General features: G+C 37.1%; 1 protein-coding gene across 1 annotated transcript in view; it reads right to left on the bottom strand.

Moving 5' to 3' along the window:
- Window positions 1-26,334, bottom strand: part of CFAP47 (cilia and flagella associated protein 47) — a 321,340-nt gene that overhangs the window by 27,087 nt on the left and 267,919 nt on the right. Inside the window, exon 56 of the mRNA XM_049871901.1 lies at window positions 18,446-18,544. Coding sequence (XP_049727858.1) covers window positions 18,446-18,544 — 99 coding nt within the window. The remainder of the gene's footprint in view (window positions 1-18,445; window positions 18,545-26,334) is intronic.

Here is a 26,334-nt window from a genome sequence, read left to right as displayed (position 1 = left end):
GGGACCTTTTGTGGCTGTTTTTTTTCCCCCCTCACAAAACCAATGTCCTAAGTGGAGTGTTTGCTAATATATCCAGGAATTGAGTGCTTGGTTGTAAGATAAATATCTTGCCATTTGCGTTTTCCCTCCTATCAGTGTTCTTCCTGATAGAAGTTGTGCTAAGTTATCACAGCATCATTTACATGTGATAAGATGAACAGCACTCAGTGATGGCCCCTTCTGGTCCTATCAAGGGGACAGGAGTCCCAGTATATGTCCAGTTGCTATAAGAAAGGAAATCCATTTGGGCCTGTTACGGACTGAATTGCATCCCCCCAAAATATGTGTTGTTTTTTATGCCTAGGGTCCCCGGAAACACTGGTGGCGTAGTGGTTAAGAGCTACAGCTGCTAACTAAAAGGTCAGCAGTTTGAACTCACCAAGCACGCCTTGGAAACAGTATGGGGCAGTTCTACTCTGTCCTATAGGGTCACTATGAGTCAGAATCGACTCGAGGGCAGGTCGCTATGAGTCAGAATCGACTTGAGGGCAACCAGTTTAGTTTTTGAAAAAACTAAACCCATTGTTGTAATCCCATTTGGGAATGGGTTGTCTTTGCTATGTTAATGAGGCAGGATTAGCACAGTATGCGTCTTGAATCAATCTCTTGAGATATAAAAGGAATTAAATAAGTGAGCAGAGGAGAGATGGGGTAAGATAGATGGCAAGCCACATGGAGATCTCCAAGGAACCAGGAAGCAGAAGCTGAAGAGACCAGGGCCTTCCTCCAGAGCCGACAAAAAGAGAAAGTCTTCCCCTAGAGTCAGCGCTCTGAATTCAGACTTCTAACCTCCTAAACTGTGTGAAAATAAATTTCTGTTTGTTAAAGTCAAAAAAAAAAAGAAAGGAAATCCATTATCGCTCCCAGAATTCACGAAAAATAAATCATAACAAAAGGTAACGTGTTATATAAATAAATAAAAGAAATATAAATACATACACAAATAATAAATGGTATTGAGTAGTTGTGCCTAGTGAAAATATGAAAATTCTGGAATGGATGTTTTCATAAAATGCATTCATCATTTCTCTTCTATGAGGTAACTGAAAAAATGTAAATTGAATCCCTTCTGCAAGATTAAATTTTGACTTGCCCACAGAGCTGGTGACAGTAGAGAGTTTAATTTGTGCGCTTATTTCCTACACATGACAACTTGTATTCATTTGATCTTATTTTAGACTTAAATATACACAGGGATATCAGCTAAAGGAAAAAAAGATAACAATTCCAGTTTAGGTGTAATTGGATTTTTGACATATTAGATAGAGCTCTGATTACATTTGACAGATGAATTTTTATTTTAAACTCTTCTTATACAACGTATTTGTTATTGTTGGAATTTTTTTCTCTAAGTTGTTAAAGGTTTCAAGCTACAGAAGACTTTAATTAACGTTACTGACAATGTAATAGCTGTGCTGGAATTGGAGTCTGATATTATTTTTAAAACAAAAACAAACCTAATGAGAGATTTCATATTTGTATAGCATAATACAGCAATTTTGTTTTTTAGAATGTACTACACAGGCCAAAAGGCATGGCATAGAATATCTCTTAGCTTATCAGAGTCTAACGATTAAAAAAAAAAAAAGCTAAGTCTACAAAATTACCGTAAGTTTCTAAAAAATGACTCAGATGTGTTAAAGTTGTTACCACCGTTCTCTCTCCAAACTTTCTCATACAGCTTCTATCTCTCTGCTGAAATTATGTATCTGTAAGAATGACATGGAGGTGGCATCATCCCTCCACTAACTTCACCAGGGGGAAGGAAAATCAACAGCCCAAGGCTGATTCCTATGAGGTGGAGGTCAGACATGCCTCCTCTCTCCGCCACCTTTACCAATTCTGACACCAACCATCCCTCCCATGGCACTCCTCTGCTGGGTTTGATAATTCATTGCAATGGCCACACAGAACTCACAGATAATACTCAAGATTACGGGGTTTATTAAGGAAGTAACAGGTAACAACACTTCCTTAATCTTTTACGGGTCCATCTTTTCCATTCAAAGCTTAACCATATTAACCTGTTGCCGTTGAGTCGATTCCAACTCATAGCGACCCTATAGGACAGAGTAGAACTGCCCCATAGAGTTTCCAAGGAGCGCCTGGCGGATTTGAACTGCCGACCTTTAGGTTAGCAGCTGTAGCACTTAACCACTACACCACCAGGGTTTCCCTTAACCATATTAGTCATAGTTATTTTAAATTTCCTACCAGATAGTTCCAACAAATGTGTCTTGCCAGAATTTGGTTTTGATGATTGATTTTTTTTTTCTCTTGAGAGAGTTATTTTTTTCTCTTGCCTTTTGTACACCTCATAATTTGTTGTTTTTGTTATTGAGAATGATACATTTTGTTTAGTGTCAGGCTGGTTTGTCAATAAGTTTTTCTCAATGTCTGCTCCACTCTCATCGTTAGGTCTTCCCCTCCCACTGTACCTCACAGAGAGGCAGCCTGTTGCAACTCTTTCAGTTTTACTTGTTATTTGATGCTTGTTAACCTGGCAGTGGGATTAGTGATAGCAGTGTTCTCTGTTGTTCTGATTAACCCTTATTGTTCTGCAGGTGCCATGTCCCCTGGTCTCTGGGATGTTGCCTTCTCATTTTTATTGTTCCTCCAGTAGCTCTAGTCCTGTGCTTTACCGGTACTCCTGTCCCTCTGCAGCAATAGTTTTTTCTCTTTCCTTTCCCCAGCTGAAATGAGTTTTCAGTGCCCTAAAAAAAAAAAATTTTTTTTTAAGAACTACAATATTTGTTGTTCTTCCTTCCTTCCTTCCTTCCGTTGTTGTTGTTAGATGCCATCAAGTGGATTTGAAATCATGGCAATGCCAAGTGTGCAGACTGTGCAGAGGTTAAGGTATTTATTCCATAAGGAATATAAGGGAGAAGGGTTGTCATGGATTGAACTGTGTCCCCCCAAAATATCTGTCAACTTAGCTGGGCCGTGAGTCCCAGTACTGTGTGACTGTCCACCATTTTATGTGATTTTCTTATATGTTGTAAATCCTATCACTGTTTTGTAATAAGATGGATTAGTGGCAATTATATTGATGACGTCTACAAGATTAGGTAGTGTCTTAAGCCAATTTTTGAGATATAAAAGAGAGAAGCGAGCAGAGAGACATGGGAACCTCATACCACCAAGAAAGCAGCACTGGGAGAAGAGTGTGTCCTTTGAACCTAAGGTTCCTGCACCGAGATGCTCCCAGACCAAGTGGAGACTGCTGCATCACAAGCACCTTCCTCCAGAACCGACACAGAGAGAAGGCCTTCCCCTGGAACTGGTGCCCTGAATTTGGACTTCTAGCCTACCGGACTGTGAGAGAATAAACTCCTTGTTGAAGCCATCCACTTGTCGTATTTCTGTTATAGCAAGACTAGATAGCTAAGACAGGGGTCCAGGAAGAATTTCATGCCTCTTTTCAGAGACGCTGCTTTTCTTCTCCTCCAAATCTTCACAACAAGTGATACTTTCTGAGGAGCTTCTCCAGTCTTTTCTGTAAGTGCCAGTGGAATTTATGTGGGAGCAACTTCTAAGAGGGCACCAAGAGGCTGCCACTCCCCCTACACCTTCAACCTTCAGGGACTTTCCACTGTCTTGCCACGTCACATTCAGTGTCACCATTCTCCAACCTCCCTAGCTGAGCTCTTCTTTAAAAGTATCCAATTGCATCTACCCAGTAAATTCGTGCTTACATGTAGTCTCTCTCTGCAGGCACCAGTCTTTGCTTAGATTTTGGGCCAGCTGGTATTCCTGCAACTTCAATTCTCTGATGATTTTTTTAAAAATCATGAACTTGCCATTTGTCCCTCTTTTTATTTTTCTTATGAGGATTGGAGCAATGTCTTTTCCCAGGATTCTCATCGTTGAAGAGAAACTGGAAGTTCTAAGTTTCATATTTTTAAAATAAGAAAACTTAAAGGTCCAGAGAGGGTGAATTTTTGTCTAAAGTTATATCAATTGGCAGAGGGTGAGTTTCACTATAACCATAAAAGCTAAACACTCTGTAAACCATTTACAGGATCATGAAATATGTTATTACAAAGAAACTTTCTCTGAAACACATTTCTCTTAAATGGTGTTTATGATAATGGTATTTTGTTTATGCAGTGACACCTAAAGATGTCATAATTCTTAATCTGCTTGTGGTTATTTCTATTCTGGAGATAAGTCTTTTATTTTTTTGAAGCCATATTAATCTTACATCTAGCAGTTTATACTTCTGGATGAAATGGGTTTTTACAGGCAAGAACTTATTTATATGTCCTTTAAAAATGCTGATATTTTATACTTTACTAAATATCTAGTGATTAATAACTGAGAAAACATGGCTGTTGCCTTTGAAGTTACTAAATTCTAAAATACATATCCTTGATTATTGATTATTGCTATTGCTTATTTCAACAATTCCAAAACTAGAACATTAGTATTAATAAAGGAAACAGCAGCAACAATAATAAATACAACATTATTAGCAAATAAATATGTATATCCCTCTACCATGTCTACGTTTTGCAATAAAGTTTTGATATCACATTTATCATCTTAATGGTGAATTAGAACACTGTCTCAGTGAGTCATCATTGGCATAGCTCGTATTACTTCCAAATATACTTTCTGGTTTTGAGGGTTATGCAGAAAACGATTTAAAAATGTAACAACATAAAGAAAAAATTGTATCATTTTCTCTTGGAGAAAGATTTTGGCTTTGATTCACTGGCAGTAATATAGCTGAGTTGTAACTCTGGCGTCCTTTCTTGAGAATTTAATCGTTTTATGAAAGTAAGTGTTTAAGTCAAGTAATATGTATAACTATTTTAATATTATAGGCAGGCAAATAAGTAAAACAGAAATTAAATGACTTATCAACAGGCACATGTAAAACTGTAAGAATTACAGCCTTAAGAGGGAATAAGGTAGTCACTGGTTGAATACTGTCTTTTCCCAAGGACCCTATGCTAATGATAGGCTACTTTCTTGACACAAACACAAATTTAATAATTTATATCCCTAGTTTTTTGTGTGTTACATCAGCAGTAGTGGAAGGGACTAACCATACTAACACATAAAGGCTCAATTAAAAAAAATAAGGTACTGGCTAGTTAAATAAATTAGTGGAACAATATATAGAGTGATCAGAAATAGACCCTGAAGTATGTGTATGACTATATTACAGTACTGACATATCAATTATTACATTAATTATATAACATTAATTATGTACTAGATATATATTAACATAAATCTTATTTATTTATAATATGGTGTTTATTAATTACAATAAATTACTTTATAATATAATATAATTTTAAATATCAATAACTATTGATATATTAACCATATAAAATATATGTTGTGTGTGTGTGTATCCCACTGATGTTTTCATTCAGTGGAAAAGGAAAGATGGACCTTTTTGCAAACCAGATTTCAAAGATACATACATTCCAGAAGAATTACATAATTTTTTTTTAAACTATAAAAAATCTTAGAAGAAATTTTAGTAGTGAAAATTTTTAAAAGAGAAAACTTTTCTAAACAAGACGGATGACCCAAAGGTTATCAAATACAGAAACACTTTCCCATTTAACATTACAAATACAGTAAGGGAAGAATTCTATCAACAAACACAATAAACAAAAAACTGGAAGAAATATTTCTAATGACAATATTAGAAAATGTTTTTTAATGGATAATATGAAAATGTTTTACAAATTAATAAAATAAATAAAAACATCCTAATAGTAAAATGGGCAAATTATATGAAAATGCAGTTTACAAAAAAAAAATTCACGCAGCAACATTAGAAACTGCCAGTTCTATCTAGCTCAATAAGCGTAACATAGTTTATAAAGAAAACATTGTATATCCTACTTTGGTGGGTAGTGTCTGGGGTCTTAAAAGCTTGTGACCATCCATCTAAGATACTTCACTGGTCCCACCCCATCTGGAGCAAGGAAGAATGAAGAAAATCTAAGACATAAGCAGAAGATTGATCCATAGGACTAATGGACCACAGCCTCCACCAGACTGAGTCCAGCACAACTAGATAGTGCCTGGCTACCGCCACCGGCTGCTCTGACAGGAATCACAGAGCTGGAGAAAAAATGTAGAACAAAATTCTAACTCAAAATGAAAGACCAGAATTGCTGGGCTGACAGAAACTGGAGACACCCTGAGGGTATGGCCCCCAGACACCCTCTCAACTCAGTACTGAAGTCACTCCTAAGGTTCATTCTTCAGCCAAAGATTAGACAGGCCCATAAAACGAACAATAATAGGAGGCGGAGCCAAGATGGCGGAATAGACAGACGCTTCCGTTGAGCCCTCTGTACAACAAAGACCTGAAAAAACAACTGAAAGGAGTATGTTTGTGACAAGCTGGGAGCCTTGATCATCAAAGGCAAGCTTAGACAACGAACTGAGGGGCAAGGGGAGGAAGAGGCCGTTCCAAAGCGGAGAGGAGTTGCCGGACCTGAATTGCGGGGACCCCTCAGGCACCATTCCCGGAGCGGCAGCAGCGGCGACGGGGGCTGGTCCTAGCGTTTGGCCGCAGTTTCCGCAGGGAGAAGCAGACAGCCACACAGCCCACTTACACCTCCGGAACCTGAGCAGAAGGGCACTCTCGGCAAAAGCTAAGTACTTGCATATATTTTACCGCACCCCCGGCTAAATCCCTAGGCCTGAGATAGACCCTGGTGAGCACCTGGAGCCGTCCTCCCAGACTTGGGGAAGGAAAAAATTTGCAACTGCGGGAAAAGATAATTTGCTAGCTCCATTAACCAGGGGAGCTCAGGACAGAAGTGGCTCCTGTCCAGACATAAACCGTCCGTGGACCTTGAGTACTTTTCCCTTCTGCATGGACCTGTGTGGGCCTATTTTGGGAGAATAGGACCTTGTTGGCAAACTCCAACCATTTCAGCAGTGTGGTAGAGAGGTGGGTGTTTGACATTTGACATTGCTTTGCCTATTAAACAATGTCTTCACCTACCCACATCAGGGACCTAAGGACTGGTAGCTCCACTCTGGTCACCTTGCCACCCATGACAGGGGTCCAAAGATAACTGGTACCTCCCAGTCCTTACAATCAAAAACTTTGGGGGCCCATGGTCCCTCTGCACAACCCACCCACCAGCATGTTCTAGGGAACAGAGACATATTTTCCTCAGAGACACTTGGGGGTCAGTTCTCAGCCCCGTGCCTTGTTCAGAGCGTGACCCCCTGCTGCAATCTAAAACCGGTATATACACCAATCACCCCTGCCCCTCTAAGACTGTAGGACAGAGCCTGTACCACACACTTGATATCAGCTACCTGGAAACCTGAGCTGAATTCATACAAGAAAACTGAATGGACTCCTAGACTGATATACTTGATAACAGCTTTAGCCAGCTGGGGAAAGGACACCAGAGCTCCAAAGGCAAAAATAATCAAGCTAGTTCACTCAAGCAACCCATAGGGGTATATCAAAACAAAACAAAACAAGCAACTACGACACAGTCAGCAAGCATAAACTAATACAATAACTTATAGATGGCTCGGAGACAGCAGTCAATATCAAGTCAATAAAGAAACAGACCATGATCACCTTAACAGGCTCTCAAAACAAAGAATCCAGGGATCTTCTAGATGAAAGTGCATTCCTGGAATTACCAGATGCAGAGTACAAAAGTTTAATATACAGAACCCTTCAAGACATCAGGAAGGAAATGAGGCAATATGCAGAACAAGCCAAGGAATACAAAGATAAAGCAACTGAAGAAATTAGAAAGATTGTTCAGGAACATAATGAAAAGTTTAATAAGCTGGAAAAATCCATAGACAGACAGCAATCAGAAATTCAGAAGATTAACCATAAAATTACAGAATTAGATAAATCAATAGAAATTCAGAGGAGCAGAATTAAGCAAGTAGAAGCTAGAATCTCTGAACTCGAAGATAAATCACTTGGCACTAATATATTTGAAGAAAAATCAGATAAAAGAAATGAAAAAAAAGAAGAAACCTTAAAAATCATGTGGGACTCTATCAAGAGAAATAACCTACGAGTGATTAGAGTACCAGAACAGGGAGGGATAACAGAAAATACAGAGAAAATTGTTGAGGATTTGTTGGCAGAAAACTTCCCTGATATTGTGAAAGATGAGAAGATATCTATCTATCCAAGATGCTCATCGAACTCCACAGAAGGTAGACCTTAAAAGAAAGTCACCAAGACATATTATAATCAAGCTTGCCAAACCAAAGATAAAGAGACAATTATAAGAGCAGCAAGGGATAACAGAAAAGTCACCTACAAGGGAGAGCCAATAAGAATAAGCTCAGACTACTCGGCAGAAATGATGCAGGCAAGAAGGCAATGGGATGACATATTTTAAAAATTGAAGGAAAAAAATTGCCTGCCAAGAATCATATATCCAACAAAACTGTCTCTTAAATATGAAGGTGAAATTAAGACATTTCCAGATAAACACAAGTTGAGGGAATTTTAAAAACCAAACCAAAACTACAAGAAAGTAAAGGGAGTTCTTTCGTGAGAAAATCAATTAATATCAGGTTTCAACCCAAGACTAGAACACTGGGCAGAGCAACCAGAAGTCAACCCAGACACGGAACTCCAAAAAAAACAAAGCAAGATTACAAAACAAAACAAAAAAAAGCCCAACACAGGGTAACGGCAATAAAAAAAAAACATAAAAGAAGACAACATTAAATAATAAAGAGGGACTAAGAAATGTAATCATACACCTTCCATATGGAGAGGAAGATACGGCGATACAAAGAAATAAAAGTTTTAAATTTAGAATAATAGGGGTAAATAATAAGGAAACCACAAAGGAGACAAACTATCCTACTCATCAAAATAAAATACAAGGGAAAAATACAGACTCAGCAGAAACAAAATTAACAACAACAAATATGAGGAAAGGCCAATATATAAAGACAATCTACTCAGCACATAAAATCAAGTGGGAAAAAGAAACTGTCAACAAACAAAAAAAGACATCAAATTGATAGAACTAAATTCATACCTATCCATAATTACCCTGAATGTAAATAGCCTAAATGCACCAATAAAGAGACAGAGAGTGGCAGCATAGATTAAAAAACAAGATCCATCTATATGCTGCCTAAAAGAGACACACCTTAGACTTAGAGACACAAACATATTAAAACTCAAAGGATGGAAAAAAATATATCAAGCAAACAACAATCAAAAAAGAGCAGGAGTGGCAATATTAATTTCTGACAAAATAGACTTTCAAGTTAAATCCATCAGAAAGGATAAGGAAGGATACTATATAATGATTAAAGGGACACTACACCAAGAAGATATAACCATATTAAATATTTATGCACCCAATGACAGGGCTGCAAGATACATAAAACTACTCTATCAGCATTGAAGAGTGAGATAGACAGCTCCATATAATAGTAGGAGACGTCAACACATCACTTTCGGTGAAGGACAGAACATCCAGAAAGAAGCTCAATAAAGACACGGAAGATCTAAATGCGACAATCAACCAACATATACAGAACACTCCACCCAACAGCAACCAAGTATACTTTCTTTTCTAGTGCACATGGAACATTCTCTAGAATAGACCACATATTAGGGCATAAAGCAAGCCTTAGCAGAATCCAAAACACTGAACTATTACAAAGCATCTTCTCTGACCATAAGGCCATAAAAGTGGAAATCAATAACAGAAAAAAGCAGGGAAAGGAAATCAAACACTTGGAAACTGAACACTACCCTGCTCAAAAAAGACTGGATTATAGAAGACATTAAGGATGGAATAAAGAAATTCAGAGAATACAATGAGTATGAAAACACTTCCTATCAGAACCTTTGGGAAACAGCAAAAGCACTGCTCAGAGGTCAATTTATATCAATAAATACACACATCCAATAAGAAGAAAGGGCCAAAAATCAAAGAATTTTCCCTACATCCTGAACAAATACAAAGAGAGCAACAAAAGAAACCCCCAGGCACCAGAAGAAAACAAATAATAAAAATTAGAGCTGAACTAAATGAAATAGAAAGCAGAAAAACAATTGAAAGAATTAAAAAGACCAAAGCTGATTTTTAGAAAAAATCAACAAAATTGATAAACCACTGGCCAAACTGAGAAAAGAAAAACATGAGAGGAAGCAAATAACCCGAATAAGAAATGAGAGGGGCGATATTACAACAGGCCCAGCTGAAATGAAAAGAATCATATCAGATTACTAGGAAAAGCTATACTCAAACAAATTTGAAAACCTAGTAGAAATGGATGAATTCCTACAAACACACTACCTACCTAAACTAACACAAACAGAGGTAGAACAACTAAAGAGACCCATAACAAAAGAAGAGATTGAAAAGGTAATCAAAAAACTCCCAACAAAAAAAAAGCCCTGCTCCTGATGGCTTCCCTACAGAGTTCTACCAAACTTTCAGAGAAGAGTTAACACCACTACTACTAAAGGTTTTTCAGAGGATAGAAAAGGACGGAATACTACCAAACTCATTCTATGAAGCCACCATCTCCCTGATACCAAAACCAGGTAAAGACACCACAAGAAAAGAAAATTATAGACCCATATCCCTCATGAATGTAGGTGAAAAAATCCTCAACAAAATTTTAGCCAATAGAATTCAACAACATATCAAAAAAATAACTCACCATGACCAAGTGGGATTCATACCAGGTATGCAGGGATGGTTCAACATTAGAAAAACAATTAATGTAATCAACCACATAAAACAAAAGACAAGAATCACATGATTTTATCAGTTGATGCAGAAAAGGCATTTGACAAAGTTCAACACTCATTCATGATAAAAACTCTCAGCAAAATAGGAATAGAAGGAAAATTTCTCAACATAATAAAGGGCATTTATACAAAGCCAACAGCCAACATCACCCTAAATGGAGAGAGCCTGAAAATATTCCCACTGAGATCGGGAGCCAGACAAGGAAGCCCTTTATCACCACTGTTATTCAACATTGTGCTGGAAGTTCTAGCCAGAGCAATTAGGCTAGATAAAGAAATAAAGGGCATCCAGATTGGCAAGGAAGAAGTCAAAGTATCTCTATTTGCAGATGACATGATTTTATACACAGACAGAAAACCCTAAGGAATCCTCCAGAAAAAGTACTGAAACTAATAGAAGAGTTCAGCAGAGTATTGGGATACAAGATAAACATACAAAAATCAGTTGGATTCCTCTACACCAACAAAAAGAACACCGAAGAGGAAATCACCAAATCAATGCCATTTACAGTAGCCTCCAAGAAGATAAAATACCTAGGAATAAATCTTACCAGAGATGTAAAAGGCTTATAAAAAGAAAACTACAGTACACTTCTGCAAGAAACCGAAAGAGACGTAAGTGGAAGAAGATACCTTGCCTGTGGATAGGAAGACTCAACATTAAAAAAATGTCTATTCTACCAAAAGCGATCTATACTTTTAATGTAATTCCGATCCAAATCCCAAGGACATTCTTTAATGAGATGGAGAAACAAAATCACCAATTTCACATGGAAGGGAAAGAGGCCCCGGATAAACAAGGCGTTACTGAAAAAAGAAGAACAAAGTGGGAGGCCTTACTTTACCTCTTTTTAGAACCTATTATACTGCCGCAGTAGTCAAAACAGCCTGGTACTGGTACAACAACAGATGCATGGACCAATGGAACAGAATTGAGAATCCAGACATAAATCCATCCACATAAGAGCAGTTGATATTTGACAAAGGCCCCAAAACAGTTAAATGGGGGAAAAGACAGTCTTTTTAACAAATGGTGCTGGCATAACTGGATATCCATCTGCAAAAAAAATGAAACAAGACCCATACCTCACTCCATGCACAAAAACTAACACAAAATGGATCAAAGACCTAAATACAAAATCTAAAATGATAAAGATCATGGAAGAAAAAATAGGGACAATGTTAGGAGCCCTAATACATGGCATAAACATTATACAAAATATTATAAAGTATGTAGAAGAAAAACTAGATAACTGGGAGCTCCTAAAAATCAAACACCTATGCTCATCCAAAGACTTCACCAAAAGAGTAAAAAAGGCTACCTACAGACTGGGAAAAAGTTTTTAGCTATGACATTTCTGATCAGTGTTTGATCTCTAAAATCTACATGATACTGCGAAAACTCAGCTGCAAAAAAGACAAATAACCCAATTAAAAAATGGGCAAAAGATATGAATAGACACTTCACTAAAGAAGACATTCAGGTAGCTAACAGATACATGAGGAAATGTTCACGATCATTAGCCATTAAAGAAATGCAGATCAAAACTACAATGAGATTTCATCTCACTCCAACAAGGCTGGCATTAATCCAAAAAACACAAAATAATAAATGTTGGAGAGGCTATGGAGAGATTGGAACACTTATACACTGCTGGTGGGAATGTCAAATGGTATAAACACGTTGGAAATCGATTTGGCGCTTCCTTTTTAAAAGCTAGAAATAGAACTACCATACGATTCAGCAATCCCACTCCTCGGAATATATCCTAGAGAAATAAGAGCCTTTACATGAACAGATATATGCACACCCATGTTTACTGCAGCACTGTTTACAATAGCAAAAAGATGGAAGCAAGCAAGGTGCCCATCAACGGATGAATGGATAAATAAATTATGGTATATTCACAGAATGGAATACTACACATCGATAAAGAACGGTGAGGAATCTATGAAACATTTCATAACGTGGAGGAATCTGGAAGGCATTATGCTGAGTGAAATTAGTCAGTTGTAAAAGGACAAATATTGTATAAGAGCACTATTATAAGAACTTGAGAAATAGTTTAAACTGAGAAGAAAACATGTTTTTGTGGTTACGAGGTGGGAAGGAGGCAGGGTGGGAGAAGGGTATTCACTAATTAGATAGTAGATAAGAACTGCTTTAGGTGAAGGGAAAGACAGCACACAATACAGGGGAGGTCAGCACAATTGGACTAAACCAAAAGCAAAGACGTTTCCTGAATAAACTGAATGCTTCGAAGGCCAGCGTAGCATGGGCAGCTGTCTGGGGACCATGGTTTCAGGGGACATCTAAGTCAATTGGCATAATAAAATCTATTAACAAAACATTCTGCATCTCACTTTGAAGTGTGGCGTCTGGGGTCTTAAAAGTTAGCAAGCAGCCATCTAAGATGCATCAATTGGTCTCAACCCACCTGGATCAAAGGAGAATGAAGAACACCAAGGACACAAGGCGATTATGAGCCCAAGAGACAGAAAGGGGCACATGAACTAGAGACTACATCATCCTGAGACCAGAACAACTAGATGGTGCCCGGCCACAACCGATGACTGCCCTGACAGGGAACACAACAGAGAACCCCTGAGGGAGCAGGAGAGCAGTGGGATGCAGACCCCATATTCCCATAAGACCAGACTTAATGTCTGACAGAGACTAGAAGGACTCTGGTGGTCATGGGCCTCAGACCTGTTGGCCCAGGACAGGAACCATTCCCAAAGCCAACTCTTCAGACAAGGATTGGACTGGACAATAGGTTGGAGAGGGATGCTGGTGAGGAGTGAGCTTCTTGGATCAGGTGGACACTTGAGACTGTTGGCATCTCCTGCCTGGAGGGGAGATGAGAGGGTGGAGGGGGTTAGAAGCTGGCGAAACGGACATGAAAAGACAGAGTGGAGGGAGAGAGCAGGCTGTCTCATTATGGGGAGAGTAATTGGGAGTGTGTAGCAACGTGTATATGGGTTTTTGTGTGAGAGACTGACTTGATTTGTAAACTTTCACTTAATGTTGAATAAAAATTATAAAAACAAACAAAGAAACAACAATACATGTAGCTCAACCAAGTATGTGAGAGTAAATGGGCACAACAACCCAGGGGCAAGGATGAGAAAGCAGGAGGGGATAGGAAAGCTGGACGAATAGAAATGGGGAACCCAAGGTTGAGAAGGAAGAGTGTTAACACATTACGAGGGTGGCAACCAATGTCACAAAACACTATGTGTATTAATTGTTTAATGAGAAATTAATTTGCTCTATAAACCTTCATCTAAAAAGCACTATTTAAAAGAAAGAAAGAAAGAAACTGCCAGTCCTGTTTTCTGGAACCTAAAGGGCTTCCTGTATTGGCCAATTAAATGACTTTATTTTGACAACAGAGGCATTGATTCTCAAAAAACAAAAGGAATAGTACCCAACATTTATCTCTGTATCTGTATTTAAATAAAGCTAAAATAGGACACTGCACGTTTTAAAAGCTGTATGAAAATGACACTACTTAAAAATCATACCTAGTTAGTTTTAATTATACATATATCTGTAGAAAATTACTGGGAAAAATAAAGGCCTTCGTCTTCTAATGTGGAGAGTAAATTTAAATGAAATAGAGCAACATGGTTAAATATGTATTCAAAATGTGCTTTTCCACTAGTACTCTTTATCTAACCAGAACTAAGATTCCCTAGTATTGTGATTACCCTTGATGACCACAACCTAAATCTGGGCTCTAAACTTTTTTTATTTTAAATTAAAGATATAATTTAATGAACACTTAGAGAAATTATTAACATTTTGTAAAATATTTTGAATACTGTACTAATCCTTTTACCACTGTGTCATGGAATATCAACAGAAAAGTACGAAGGTGCTCTGTCAGTATATAATGATACTTCTAATGATACTACTCTTCTCCTAAGAATTATTAGTTTTTCTGTCCTTAAGCAGAAAAAAACAGTGTTATCATCATTTGAAGTAAAATCTTATTGTTATATAGGAAGCAATAAGAAAAATATAATAGTGAGCTCCTGCTTTTAAAATCAGTAATAAAATATTAAGTACAAATAATCATAAAAGTAGCTTGTATTATGTGACAACAAATTATATATTTTCTTTTCTTCTCATGTCATGAAAAAGAATGACATATAATGCAAATATTATCACTAATTTCTAGAGTGATCTAAAAAGCACTTAAGAATAATTTTTCCTTAAAAACAAATGCAAAAAATATAAAAGAAAATTTTAAACATTTCCGAAGACACGAATTTCATGAAAAAATGAAAATACATACCATGCATATTGATACAAAGACTCAATATCACACAGATGCCATTTCTTCCTATATTTATAAATTTAGAACTTAAATTATAAATATAAAATAATCCCAATAAAAATTCCATCAGTTTTTCTCTAGAGGCAGTCAAGATTATTACAAAGTTGATACAGATAAATAAAGAGGAAAGACTATCCAGTAAAACCCTCAAAAGGAAAAGTACTGTGCAAGAGCTATCAGGAAGGCTCTCGAATTAAAATAGTGTAATTTTGGCTCTTGAAGACAGATCAGTGAAATTGAAGGGAAAACACAAAAGTAGGACCAAGTATATACAGCAGTGTATTACATAATAATGGTGCCATATCAAAATCAGTGGTGATAAAACGAGATTTTAAATAAATATTATAGAATGAATGGACAGCCATTTGGATAAATAGATGGAGGGAAATACCATGTTCAAGGACTGGAGGACAATAACTCAATGTTTCTAAAATAAGATGACGCCAAATCAACATATGGTTTCAATGCAATCCAAATCAAAATCCCAGCAGAGAAGGGCGTGTGTGTGTGTGTGTGTGTGTGTGTGTGTAGAAACTGATGAGCTGATTCTAAAATTCTTGTGCAAATGCAAAGGATCTAGAGTAACTAAGATAATAAGATAATCTTGAAGAAGACAAAAAATTGAAAGATTTATGTTACCAAACATCTAGATTTACCATATAGCTACAATAATTAAGACAGTATGGTTCTGGTGCAAGGATAGATGAATAGAAGATAGGAACTGAATAGAGTCCAGAAACAAGCCCACATATATACCATCACTTGATTTGGGAAAAGGTGTCACTGCAATTTAATGAAGATAATAGCGGCCTTTTCCATAAATGGTACTAGGAAAATTTGATACCTATATTGAATAAAATGGACTTTGACTCCTACATCTCACCATATTTTAAATTATTTAGGTATGTGTCAGGAATAGCAAAATAATTAAGCTTCCAGAAAAAAAAGGAGGGTTATGTCTTTATAACTTTATGCCCTGAGGTATTGAGATTACTGCCAGAACATAACACTTAAATTTCAGCCCTCTGGGAGAACTGACTTCAGTTGAGAAGAGTCACCTGCCCAAGGCCAAACTCTTTCCCCAGGAGCAGACTGGGGGAATGATGGATTGATGCAGGGTTATAAAATATTGATCCTCACACCCCAAATCAGGATAACTTTAAAGAGCCATCCTAGCTTCAGATCTCAGCATAGGGTCATCTGAGACCCTTATTGTGATTGCATTTCAGCACCCCTTCTCCCTTTGCTCAATCCTGCTTCATTCTCTTCCCCCTGTGGTGTTGATGCTGACTTAAAAAAAATTAAAAAAAAAAGTTGCAGTTGAGTCAATTCCAACTCATGACAACCCTATGTGTTGCCAGAGAGAACTACACTCCATAGGGTTTTCAAGGCCCTGACCTTTCAGAAGCAGATCACCAGGCCTTTCTTCTGAGGCACCTCTGGGTGGGTCCAAACCACCAACCTTTCAGTTTGTTGTGCGCTTATAAAAACCAAAAACCAAACCCGTTGCCATCAGGTCAATTCCGACTCATCGCGTCCCTATAGGACACAGTACAACTGCCCCATAGGGTTTCCAAAGAGCACCTGGTGGATTCGAACTGCTGACCTTTTGGTTTGCAGCTGACCTTTTGGTTAGCAGCTGAACTCTTGACCACTGTGCCACCAGGGCTCTTGTGCACTTATAGCACTCCCTAATAAACTTCTTGGACACTAACTTTTTTTTTTCCAGAGCGTTTTCCAGGAAAACCAATCTGTAACAGTGATACTTAAGCTACTTCTGGGTAAAACTTGGACAAATATTTTAAATATATTATTTCATTAGTAATTCATTGGTGTTTTACAGTTCTCTTCCACTTATAACAATATTGTGGAATGGGTAAGAGCCTAAGCCCTAAAGCCAGATGGCCTGCATTCAAACCCCAGTTCCAGTATGTGCTATCTTTGTGTTTGGGCATAACTCCTGCATGTTTCAGTATATGCATCTCTAAAATACGAATACTAATAGAATCTGCCTCATAGGGTTGTTGTAAGGACTAAACGAATTAATATGTGTAAAGAGCTTAAAATATTTCCTGGCACAGAGTATATTGCTATGGCTCATGGCAAGTGACACATTTTTCCATTTTAGTGTTTTCTTTTGTTAAATAAATGTTTTTTTAAAGTTAAAAAGTCTGTTAAAATATATTAATTAAATTATATAGGTGATATGAAGGGATGCCAAAAATTGTGAAAGTAGTACATGAATAAATTAAATTTGGATAAAGGTTTTTTAATGAAAATGTTGAGGAAGAGTAGAATATATAAAAGATTAGTGATAGCAAAAGGAAGAACAGGGTTGAATAAGGAAGACTGAAGAGGAATTGATGCCTTTGAATTATGGTGTTGGCGAAGAATGATGAATATACGATGGACTGCCAGAAGAACGAACAAATCTGTCTTGTAAGTAGTATAGCCAGAATGCTCGTTAGAGGTGAGGATGGCGATACCTCGTCACATATGCTTTGGACATGTTATCAGGAGGGACCAGTCCCTGGAGAAGGACATCATGCTTGGTAGAGGCTCATCAAAAAAAAGGAAGACCCTCAACGAGATGGATTGACACAGTGGCTGCAACAATGGCTTTAAACATAACAATGACTGTGAGGATTGCACAGGACCAGGCAGTGTTTCACTCTGTTGTACATAGGGTCTCTATGAGTAGGAACCGCCTCTATGGCGCCTAACAACATTATGGTTATATCTTCTGCAATTTAAAAAGCATTAGTGCTTTTAAGAAAATTCACAATTTTTGAGCTTTAGGTTTTCAGAAACTTCATTATTTCTTATGCCTTAAAATGTCTCCTATTTATCAATATGTAGTGGGATGGTTAATATATAGAAGAAATAGATGTACATCCTGTAATAAATTGCAAGGAATCACTAGCTTTGCAAAGATATTTTTTGTAATTGTGAGTAGCTTGAGCACACTAGTTATTTATAATTTTCTAAAATCTTCCTTTCACTCACACTCCCATGTGTTAACTGGTATGACATTCAACTATTCAACATCTCAAGCATAAAATATTTTGAAAGTCATACTTACATAATATGCAGTGAGAAATAAAAAATATGTAATGAATATATAATAAGGTTATACTATCTCTGTTTTTCTATCAACTTACTAAAATTTGTTTCAGTTTTAAAATTATATGTTTAATTTCTATTAAATATGTATTAAGACAACAAACACGTATTTCATCATCTCTGAAACGCAAAAACATGTAGAATGACAGAATATAAGGTAGAAATCCTGTACCTTCTACAGTACTCAGAGGACTAAACATGAAGGCAGAATGCTCAACAAGGAAGCTATCCCAGCAATGGTCAAGGAAGAGATCCATGAGCGGTTCCTGACCTGATTAAAAAAATAAATAAAGAGATATTACACTTCAAGGTCACATTCAAGGCACTAGTGGAGGCTGAAATAGAATCAAAGATCTCCTGTAACAGGAAACTTCTTAGATGAATATTTTTTAAAATACATTTTGAAATGAGATATCACTGGCATTTACTTTGAAGAACATATAGAACATTATAAATGGTTTTGTCTATAATTTGAACTCATAAGTTCTTGGAATTTTTAAACTACTTAAAATTAACCAAATAATTCTGAGACCTCCTTTGAGTTCACTATCTAAAAATAGATTGTAGTGCTTAATAAACACCTATGCATAGATAAACGGTCATGCAACTTTATGCATAAATTAACATTCATGCAACTTTAACAATAAATTTAAACTAGTAAGTGCAAAATCAATCAATTGCCCAAACACACTTGCTGGGTATCTATTATATAACAAGTACTTGCTTTTAGTGATACCATACATAAAAGATAAACACCTCTGTGAACAAAGATATGTGTCATTTTAAGTACAATATACTAGATATCAGCTGAAAATATCCTTGGAAAGGAATGGGGATTTGGTAACATATAACAACATTTTACATGTATTTACCATTTTGCCCATCAATCCAACTTCTAGAAGTATACTTTAAGCATATACCTCCTCCAACGTGAAAAAATATGCACTTAAGGTCATTCACTGAGGCATTATTTGTACAGTAAAATATTAGAAATAATAAAAGGCCCATGTATTGGAAGACTGTGGTTGTATATAAACAATGGTGAAGCAACAAAATGTGGTACTAAAAAGTTATAAAACTGGATGAGAAAATATCCATTAACTGCTGTTGGTTAAGTGTATGGCTGCTAACTAAAAGGTCGGCAGTTCGAATCCACCAGGCGCTCCTTGGAAACTCTATGGGGCAGTTCTACTCTGTCCTATACAGTCACTATGAATCAGAATCTACTCGATGGTACCGAGGGAGGGGGTTGTACAGTGAATCCAGAAGTATTGTTAGGTGAAGTAAGCAAGTTGTAAAAGAGATTACATAGTATCCTACCTTTGTTTGGGAAAGGGGATGGAAAAAGTCTTTGTGTACATGAATTTACTCACATACATGTATTTTTTTTACAAAAAGAAACACAGTATAGATAAATTAGAACCAAATGTAGATAGTTACCTATACCATGGGTTGAAATGCAGTGGAAGGCATAGGTATGGGAAGAGGTCATTCACGTTGTCTCAAATTATCACCACCCCCCAAATTACTTATTAATTATAAATGGATGTAGAAATTGGTGAATTGGTGTATGTTCTGCTGTATATATCTTCAACAACAATAAAAATAAAACACATTTAAAAAATTATAAATGAAAAAGTATACCTTTACAAGGTAAAGATTTGACAAACAGAACCTTAACCAAGTGACCAAACTTCGCATCCCGATAACAAGACTAACATTACGTGACTCCTGGTGTGTTGTAATGAGAAGTCCACAATATCTCCTATATGATATTCTTATCAAAATGTTTAATCTGAATTGAATAATGAGGAAACAATCAGAGAAATATTTACTGTATAATAATCTACGAGACAACTAATCTGGACTCTCCAAAATGCCAATATCATGAAAGACAGAACACGGTGGGAAAGGAGTTTTTAGATTAAAGGAGACAAAAGAGACATTATAATGCAACGAATAGATCTGAAGAAAAGATGATTTAAAAAAAAGTTATAAAGAACATTTTTGGGAGAATTGGAGAAATTTTTTAATACAGGCTGCATATTAAATAATACTATTATATCCATGTTAAATCTTTGTGTGTGATAATGACTTTGAGGTTGTGTTGAAGAAAGTTCTTGTTCTAAGGCCATATGTGCTTTAGAGATTAAATAAAATAATATGTTGATAGATAGAGATAGGATATAAAGAAAATTTCTTCACAAGATAAATGATGAAATTGATGAATCCATCCGAAAAGTATACGGTTATTCATTGTACTGTGCTTTTGCAGGAAACCCTAGTGGCGTAGTGGTTAAGAGCTACAGCTGCTAACCAAAAGGTCTGTAGTTTGAATCCACCAGGTGCTCCTTGGAAACTCTAAGGGCGGTTCTACTCTGTCCTATAGGGTCACTATGAGTCGGAATCGACTCAACGGCAACAGGTTTGGTTTTTGGTGCTTTTGCAAAGTTGTGAAATTTTTCATAATAAAAAGTTGTCATTGGGGCTTGACTCCATATGGATTAAGGATTTAAATGGCAAAGCAAATCAATAAATAGATCTTTTAAATTAAAAATACATTCCTGTAGTTTTAAATGGAAGCATATTTTGTCATTTTTAAAATGAGATTTGTGTAACACGATTCATTGGATTGTGGCAAAAAGATATTATAAATTATATTAAATTCTCTATAAAAGGGAGATAAGCTGTATTAACATTAAATATATGAGTTGATGGTAGTACATATATATACTTCACAAATAAATATGCAAATATAGACGGAATGCTGAAAAGTATTTGCTGATAGAGGTGTGTGAAAAAAAATTTTTTTGAGACCATCAAGAATCAGGTTTATATAGTAAAAAGAGTTCTAAATATTAAGGCTCCCAAATACTACCTAAAACATTAAATTACTTTCAAGCAAGCTGAATCTTTGCTTACTTGTTTGAAAAGCGATAACAGTAATTGCACATTTACTTTTCCTTAGTACAAAAATGTTAGCTATTTGTTATGAACAAACAAAACTAAGACACATAGTCAAACCAAAGAAGAGAAACTGTTAATATATTTGACACACCAACTTTCCTGACTTCCAATCACAAATTTTTATTTATTTATTAATTCAAGGTAATTAAATAGCTGAATGTCTGGATGTGGGAGAGATTTTGAGAATAATTGGAGTAAATGTTAATTGATGGAAGGACATTGGGGAAATACATTATAAGTGAAAGATGAACACAGATAACCCATTTAAAATTAAATAAAAATTTTATAGTTCGATATGCAGGTTCTTGGGTTTTCCATTTATTTGGAAGATGGATATAAACTGGTATTTGTTTTAGTCTATAATTTTTTTGTTGTTATAGCAAACATATATCGTGAATTTTATGGAATAATCCTTTAGTTATTCTGTATGACTTTTTTCTTCTCATAGTTCAGTAGATACCATGTACTGGCTGTGGACCCCATGATGAAAAATTTAGTCAGCATATTTTTAATTCAATGTTGAATGCACTTTATAAGCTAAGGTTACTACACTGAGTAATTATTAGAGATGTCAGCAGCAAATGGCTTCAGATTCTAGCTCCACTAGTTACTATCCTATGACCCTAAATAAAACATTTAATCTTCTCTGCCTCAATGTCTTCATCTGTTAAAGTAGGGAAATAGGGTCTCAGAAGATGTTATTAGCTAAGTTAACATGATATCATACTAGAGTAGGGTGGGTCCTAAGTCAATATGACTGGAATCCTTATAAAAGAGAATAGAGACAGAGACACACAGGGAAGGTGGCCATGTGAGGGTGGAGGAAGGGTTTGGAGCTTCAAGCCAAGGAATGCCATGGACCACTGACTGCCACCAGAAGCTACGAACAAGACATGAAACAAATTCTCCCTCAAAGCCTCAGAAGAAATCAACCTTGCTGACATCCTGATTTCAGAGTCCTAGCTCCAGAACTGCAAGACAATAAATTTCTGTTCTTATGAGCCACCTAATTTGTGGTACTGTGTTATGACAATTCTAGGAAACAAATACAATATATGAAAGAAGAGATGTGATTCATGAAGTAAATCCCAGGAGTTTATGAAGCCAGGGACTTCTTTGGTTTCACTCAAAGAATTAAAGGTGGGGACAGGGAGGGTGACCACCAATGATAAAGGCCTGAACTGAAACGTTAGAAATTAAGGGATTAATTTATTTATATTCCAAGATGAGCAGGGTGGAAACTGGAGACCAGAGGAATGGGGTGGAAAGCACAATTACTGATGAGAGAGGACTGTGGGAATTAAGTCCCTGGATACCAGTCACTAAGTAAGTGCCAGAAAAGGAGACCAAGACAAGAAGCCCAAACATGCCTGGATCAGGCAGAGCTAATATCTGATGGCAGAGTGAAAATGAGAAAGGAAAGGTTTGAGGAAACGAGAAAATGCTAAAGAAGTAGAGGTAAGGGGCATTTCTTGAAGGCTTTTGATAGTGTCTTAGTTATCTAGTGCTGCTATAACAAAAATACCACAAGTAGATGGTTTTAACAGAAATTTATTCTCTCATAGTCTAGGAGGTTAGAAGTCTGAATTCAGGGTGACAGACCCAGGTTAAGGCTTTCTCTATCAGCTCTGTGGTAAGGTTCTTGACATCAATCTCACCCTGGTCTAGGAGCTTCTCAGTGCAGGGACCCTGTGTCCAAAAGATGTGTTGCACTCCTGGCTCTTCTTGCTTGGTGGTTATAAAGTCCCTCTCCTCTCTGCTTGCTTCTCTCTTTTATATCTCAAAACAGATTGACTCAAGATACAACCTAATCCTGTAGATTGTGTCCTGCCTCATTAACATCATAGAGGTTAGGATTTACAACACATGGGATAATTATATCAGATCACAAAAGGGAGGACAACCACACAATACTGGGAATCATGGCCTAGGTAAAAAACCAAACCAAACCCAGTGCCGTCGAGTCGATTCCAACTCATAGCAACCCTATAAGACAGAGTAGAACTGCCCCACAGAGTTTCCAAGGTGTGCCTGGCGGATTCGAACTGCCGGCCCTTTGGTTAGCAGCCATAGCACTTAACCACTACGCCACCAGGGTTTCTGGCCTAGGTAAGGTGATACACATTTGGGGGGGACACGATTTAGTCCATAACAGATAGGAAGAAGAAGATTTATTCCCATGAGCTCCAAGGGGAAAAAAGCAAAGAGAGGAGCAGGTACCATTCTTGAGAGCCTTATAAACAGGACTTTACGAACATCACCTAGGAGAGGATGGAACTTACATGGTACTGGAGAAGACAGCCAGATGTGATGAGTTCAAGACCGTGTCCTACCACTTACTAATTTTATGACTTTGAGTGATTTCCAGGCCTCAGGTTCCACATCTGAAATGCAGTGATACTGACCTCCAAGAGTTGTTTTGAAGACTGGGTGCACTCACCTTTATAGAACTTGAACATGGTATATAGTAGTTACTTAACAAATTCTAGTTTTCCAGGATATTTGAAAGCTTTTCTGTAGCATTCTGCCCCTCATGGGACTCATAATGGACTGCTTTTGAGACCTCTCTACTATCCTCTATGTTTAGGCCATCTCCTCCCCACAGCCATCTTTTTCATGCTAATAAAGGGGAGTGAGGAATTTCCCTTGTTATTTCTCTCCATGTCACATTAATTCATGTAATCAGGAGCTGCCTGTTGTTACTTGGTGGCAACACTGAAATAATAACAACCGCATTCTACAAGGAGTACCTACTCCTCTCTTTTGTCACAGGGGCCATTTCATAATACTCCCAACTCCTAAGCCTCTCATAAACCAAGAACAAAAGAGGGAAGAAAATGGCATGAATAGAAAATAAGGTTGGTGTCTTAGTTATCTAGTACTGCTATAACAGAAACACCAATAGTGGATAGCTTTAACCAACACAAATTTATTCTCTCAGTTTAGGAGGCTAGAAGTCCAAATTCAGGGTGCCAACTCCAGAGGAATGCTCTCTCCCTCTCTGTCAGCTCTGGGGGAAGGTCCTTGTCATCAATCTTCCCCTGGTCTAGAAGCTTCTCAGCCCAAGGACTCCAGGCCCAAAGGACACACTCTATTCCCGACTCTTCTTTTTTGGTGGTATGAGGTCCCCTATATCTCTGCTCACTTCTCTCTCCTTTTTTCTCTTGTAAGATAAAAGGTGAAACTCCCCTTACATCCAATCAAGGCTGTGACCTGAGTAAAGGTGTTGCATCCCACCCAAATCCTCTTTAACATAACCTAATCTTGCATCATTAACCACAGGCAAATCACAAAATGGAGAACAACTACACAATATGGAAATCATCGCCTAGCCAAGCTGACACACATTTTGGGGGGACACAATTCAATCCATAACATTTAGTATTGCTCAGAAGTCTTCCCACCAAGTCACCTTCTGAACTTATGGCTTCCCAAGTTGTTATGTGTACATAGGGAATGCAGTACATTTCATAACTACCACCTTTTTTGTTTTATTATTTGTCTACCTCAAAATTCCAGGCCTATGCCTTCAGATTGAAGGGAAGGCTAGAGTAAATACATTTAAGGTTGCAAATCTTGAGGAAAATCCATGGAATTTAAGGAATCTGTTTACTAAATTTAGTCCAATGTTGTCAGTAGCAAAATTTAGTTTCTGAAAGCACATCTCATCTATTACAAGAAACACTGCTTTCACCCAGCTTCACACAACATATGGTTTTTAGGAATATGCTACTGTAACTCTTACCAGCAGCTTCCAATTTTATATTTTAGTTTAAAATAGAGAGTTGGGAGATCATCACTGGAATTAAGTATCAACCTGCCAACTCTATGTGATTACTCAACACAGAACATTACTAATTACTAAGGAAAAGTATATATCTACCTTACTAAACAAACAAAAAAAGCCCTAAAAACCAAAAACAAACCTATTGCTGTCAAGTCAATTCTGACTCACAATGATCCTATAGGACAGAGTAGAACTGCCCCATGGGGTTTCCAAGGAGCGGCTGGTGGATTCAAACTGCCGACCTTTTGGTTAGCAGCCGAGCTCTTAACCACTGTGCCACCGGGGCTCCATCTGCTTTACTAGCCAGGTTAAAAAATCTGGGGAACACAATGACAAAACTATGGTTACTAGTGCTGTTGGAATTCTGAAGATGCACAGAACTAAGTTGGGGGATGGGTAGTGCTATATTATGCTTTTAATTGCAGACCACGTCTTGACTTCATTCAGCTCCAGGTTATTTCTATAGGCCCTAGAATTAGCTGTGAATTAGCATGATTAGCATACCATATTTCAGCAAAAATAAGTGCCATTAATCTTTACAAAAACTATTTTCCTGCATACTACTGACCTCGTAAAAGAGAATACAATGAAGCACCCGTACATTAATTATGGAGAAACATAAAATGATAAAGCTGCGATGGAAGTAAGAGCTAGTTTAAAAGAAGTATCCTATACTCTGATTGGCACTCTGTATAAGATCAGACTGACAGATAAAATTTAGGGTAACAGGTTTGAAACCATAGCCGAATGATGACCTACTGCATAGATTACTCAGTTTCTAACTTCCTGGCATTTTTCTAATTGCTGAGGTTAATAAAGCACATCAGTGAGTAAATAAATAATATAATTATAAATAATTCATTTTAAGCACTTACAGCTAGCTAGATTGTCAAAAATTATTGGACAGTTATTTTAAACAAAAGTCTGTGCCATCTATCCAGTCTTCTATTTTCAGGCCTGCAAATGAAGATACATATATCACTTGATCAATCCACCCTTCCTTGCTGAGGACATACTCAAATAGCTTAAGATAAGAGATGACTACATCTAGCTGGGAATCGACAGCAATGGGTTTATATATATGTATATATATATTTTTTTTTATATATATATATAGAGAGAGAGATTTATCTCAAAGAAATGGTTCATGCGTTTGTATAGACCGGCAAGTCCCAAGTCTGTGGGTCAGATGTCAGGCATCAGGCTGGAGTCTCCTCCTGACTCACGTAGCTGCACAGGCTGATGAACCCAAGATCCACAGCTCAGACAGCAGGCTGCTTGTTTAAGGCTGCAAAGGCTGATGAATC

The sequence above is a fragment of the Elephas maximus genome, chromosome X, assembly GCF_024166365.1.
Source record: "Elephas maximus indicus isolate mEleMax1 chromosome X, mEleMax1 primary haplotype, whole genome shotgun sequence".
In the NCBI taxonomy this organism is placed as follows: Eukaryota; Metazoa; Chordata; class Mammalia; order Proboscidea; family Elephantidae; genus Elephas; species Elephas maximus.
The sequence above is the reverse complement of the archived record's forward strand: the minus strand, read 5'-3'. Positions and strand labels throughout refer to the sequence as shown.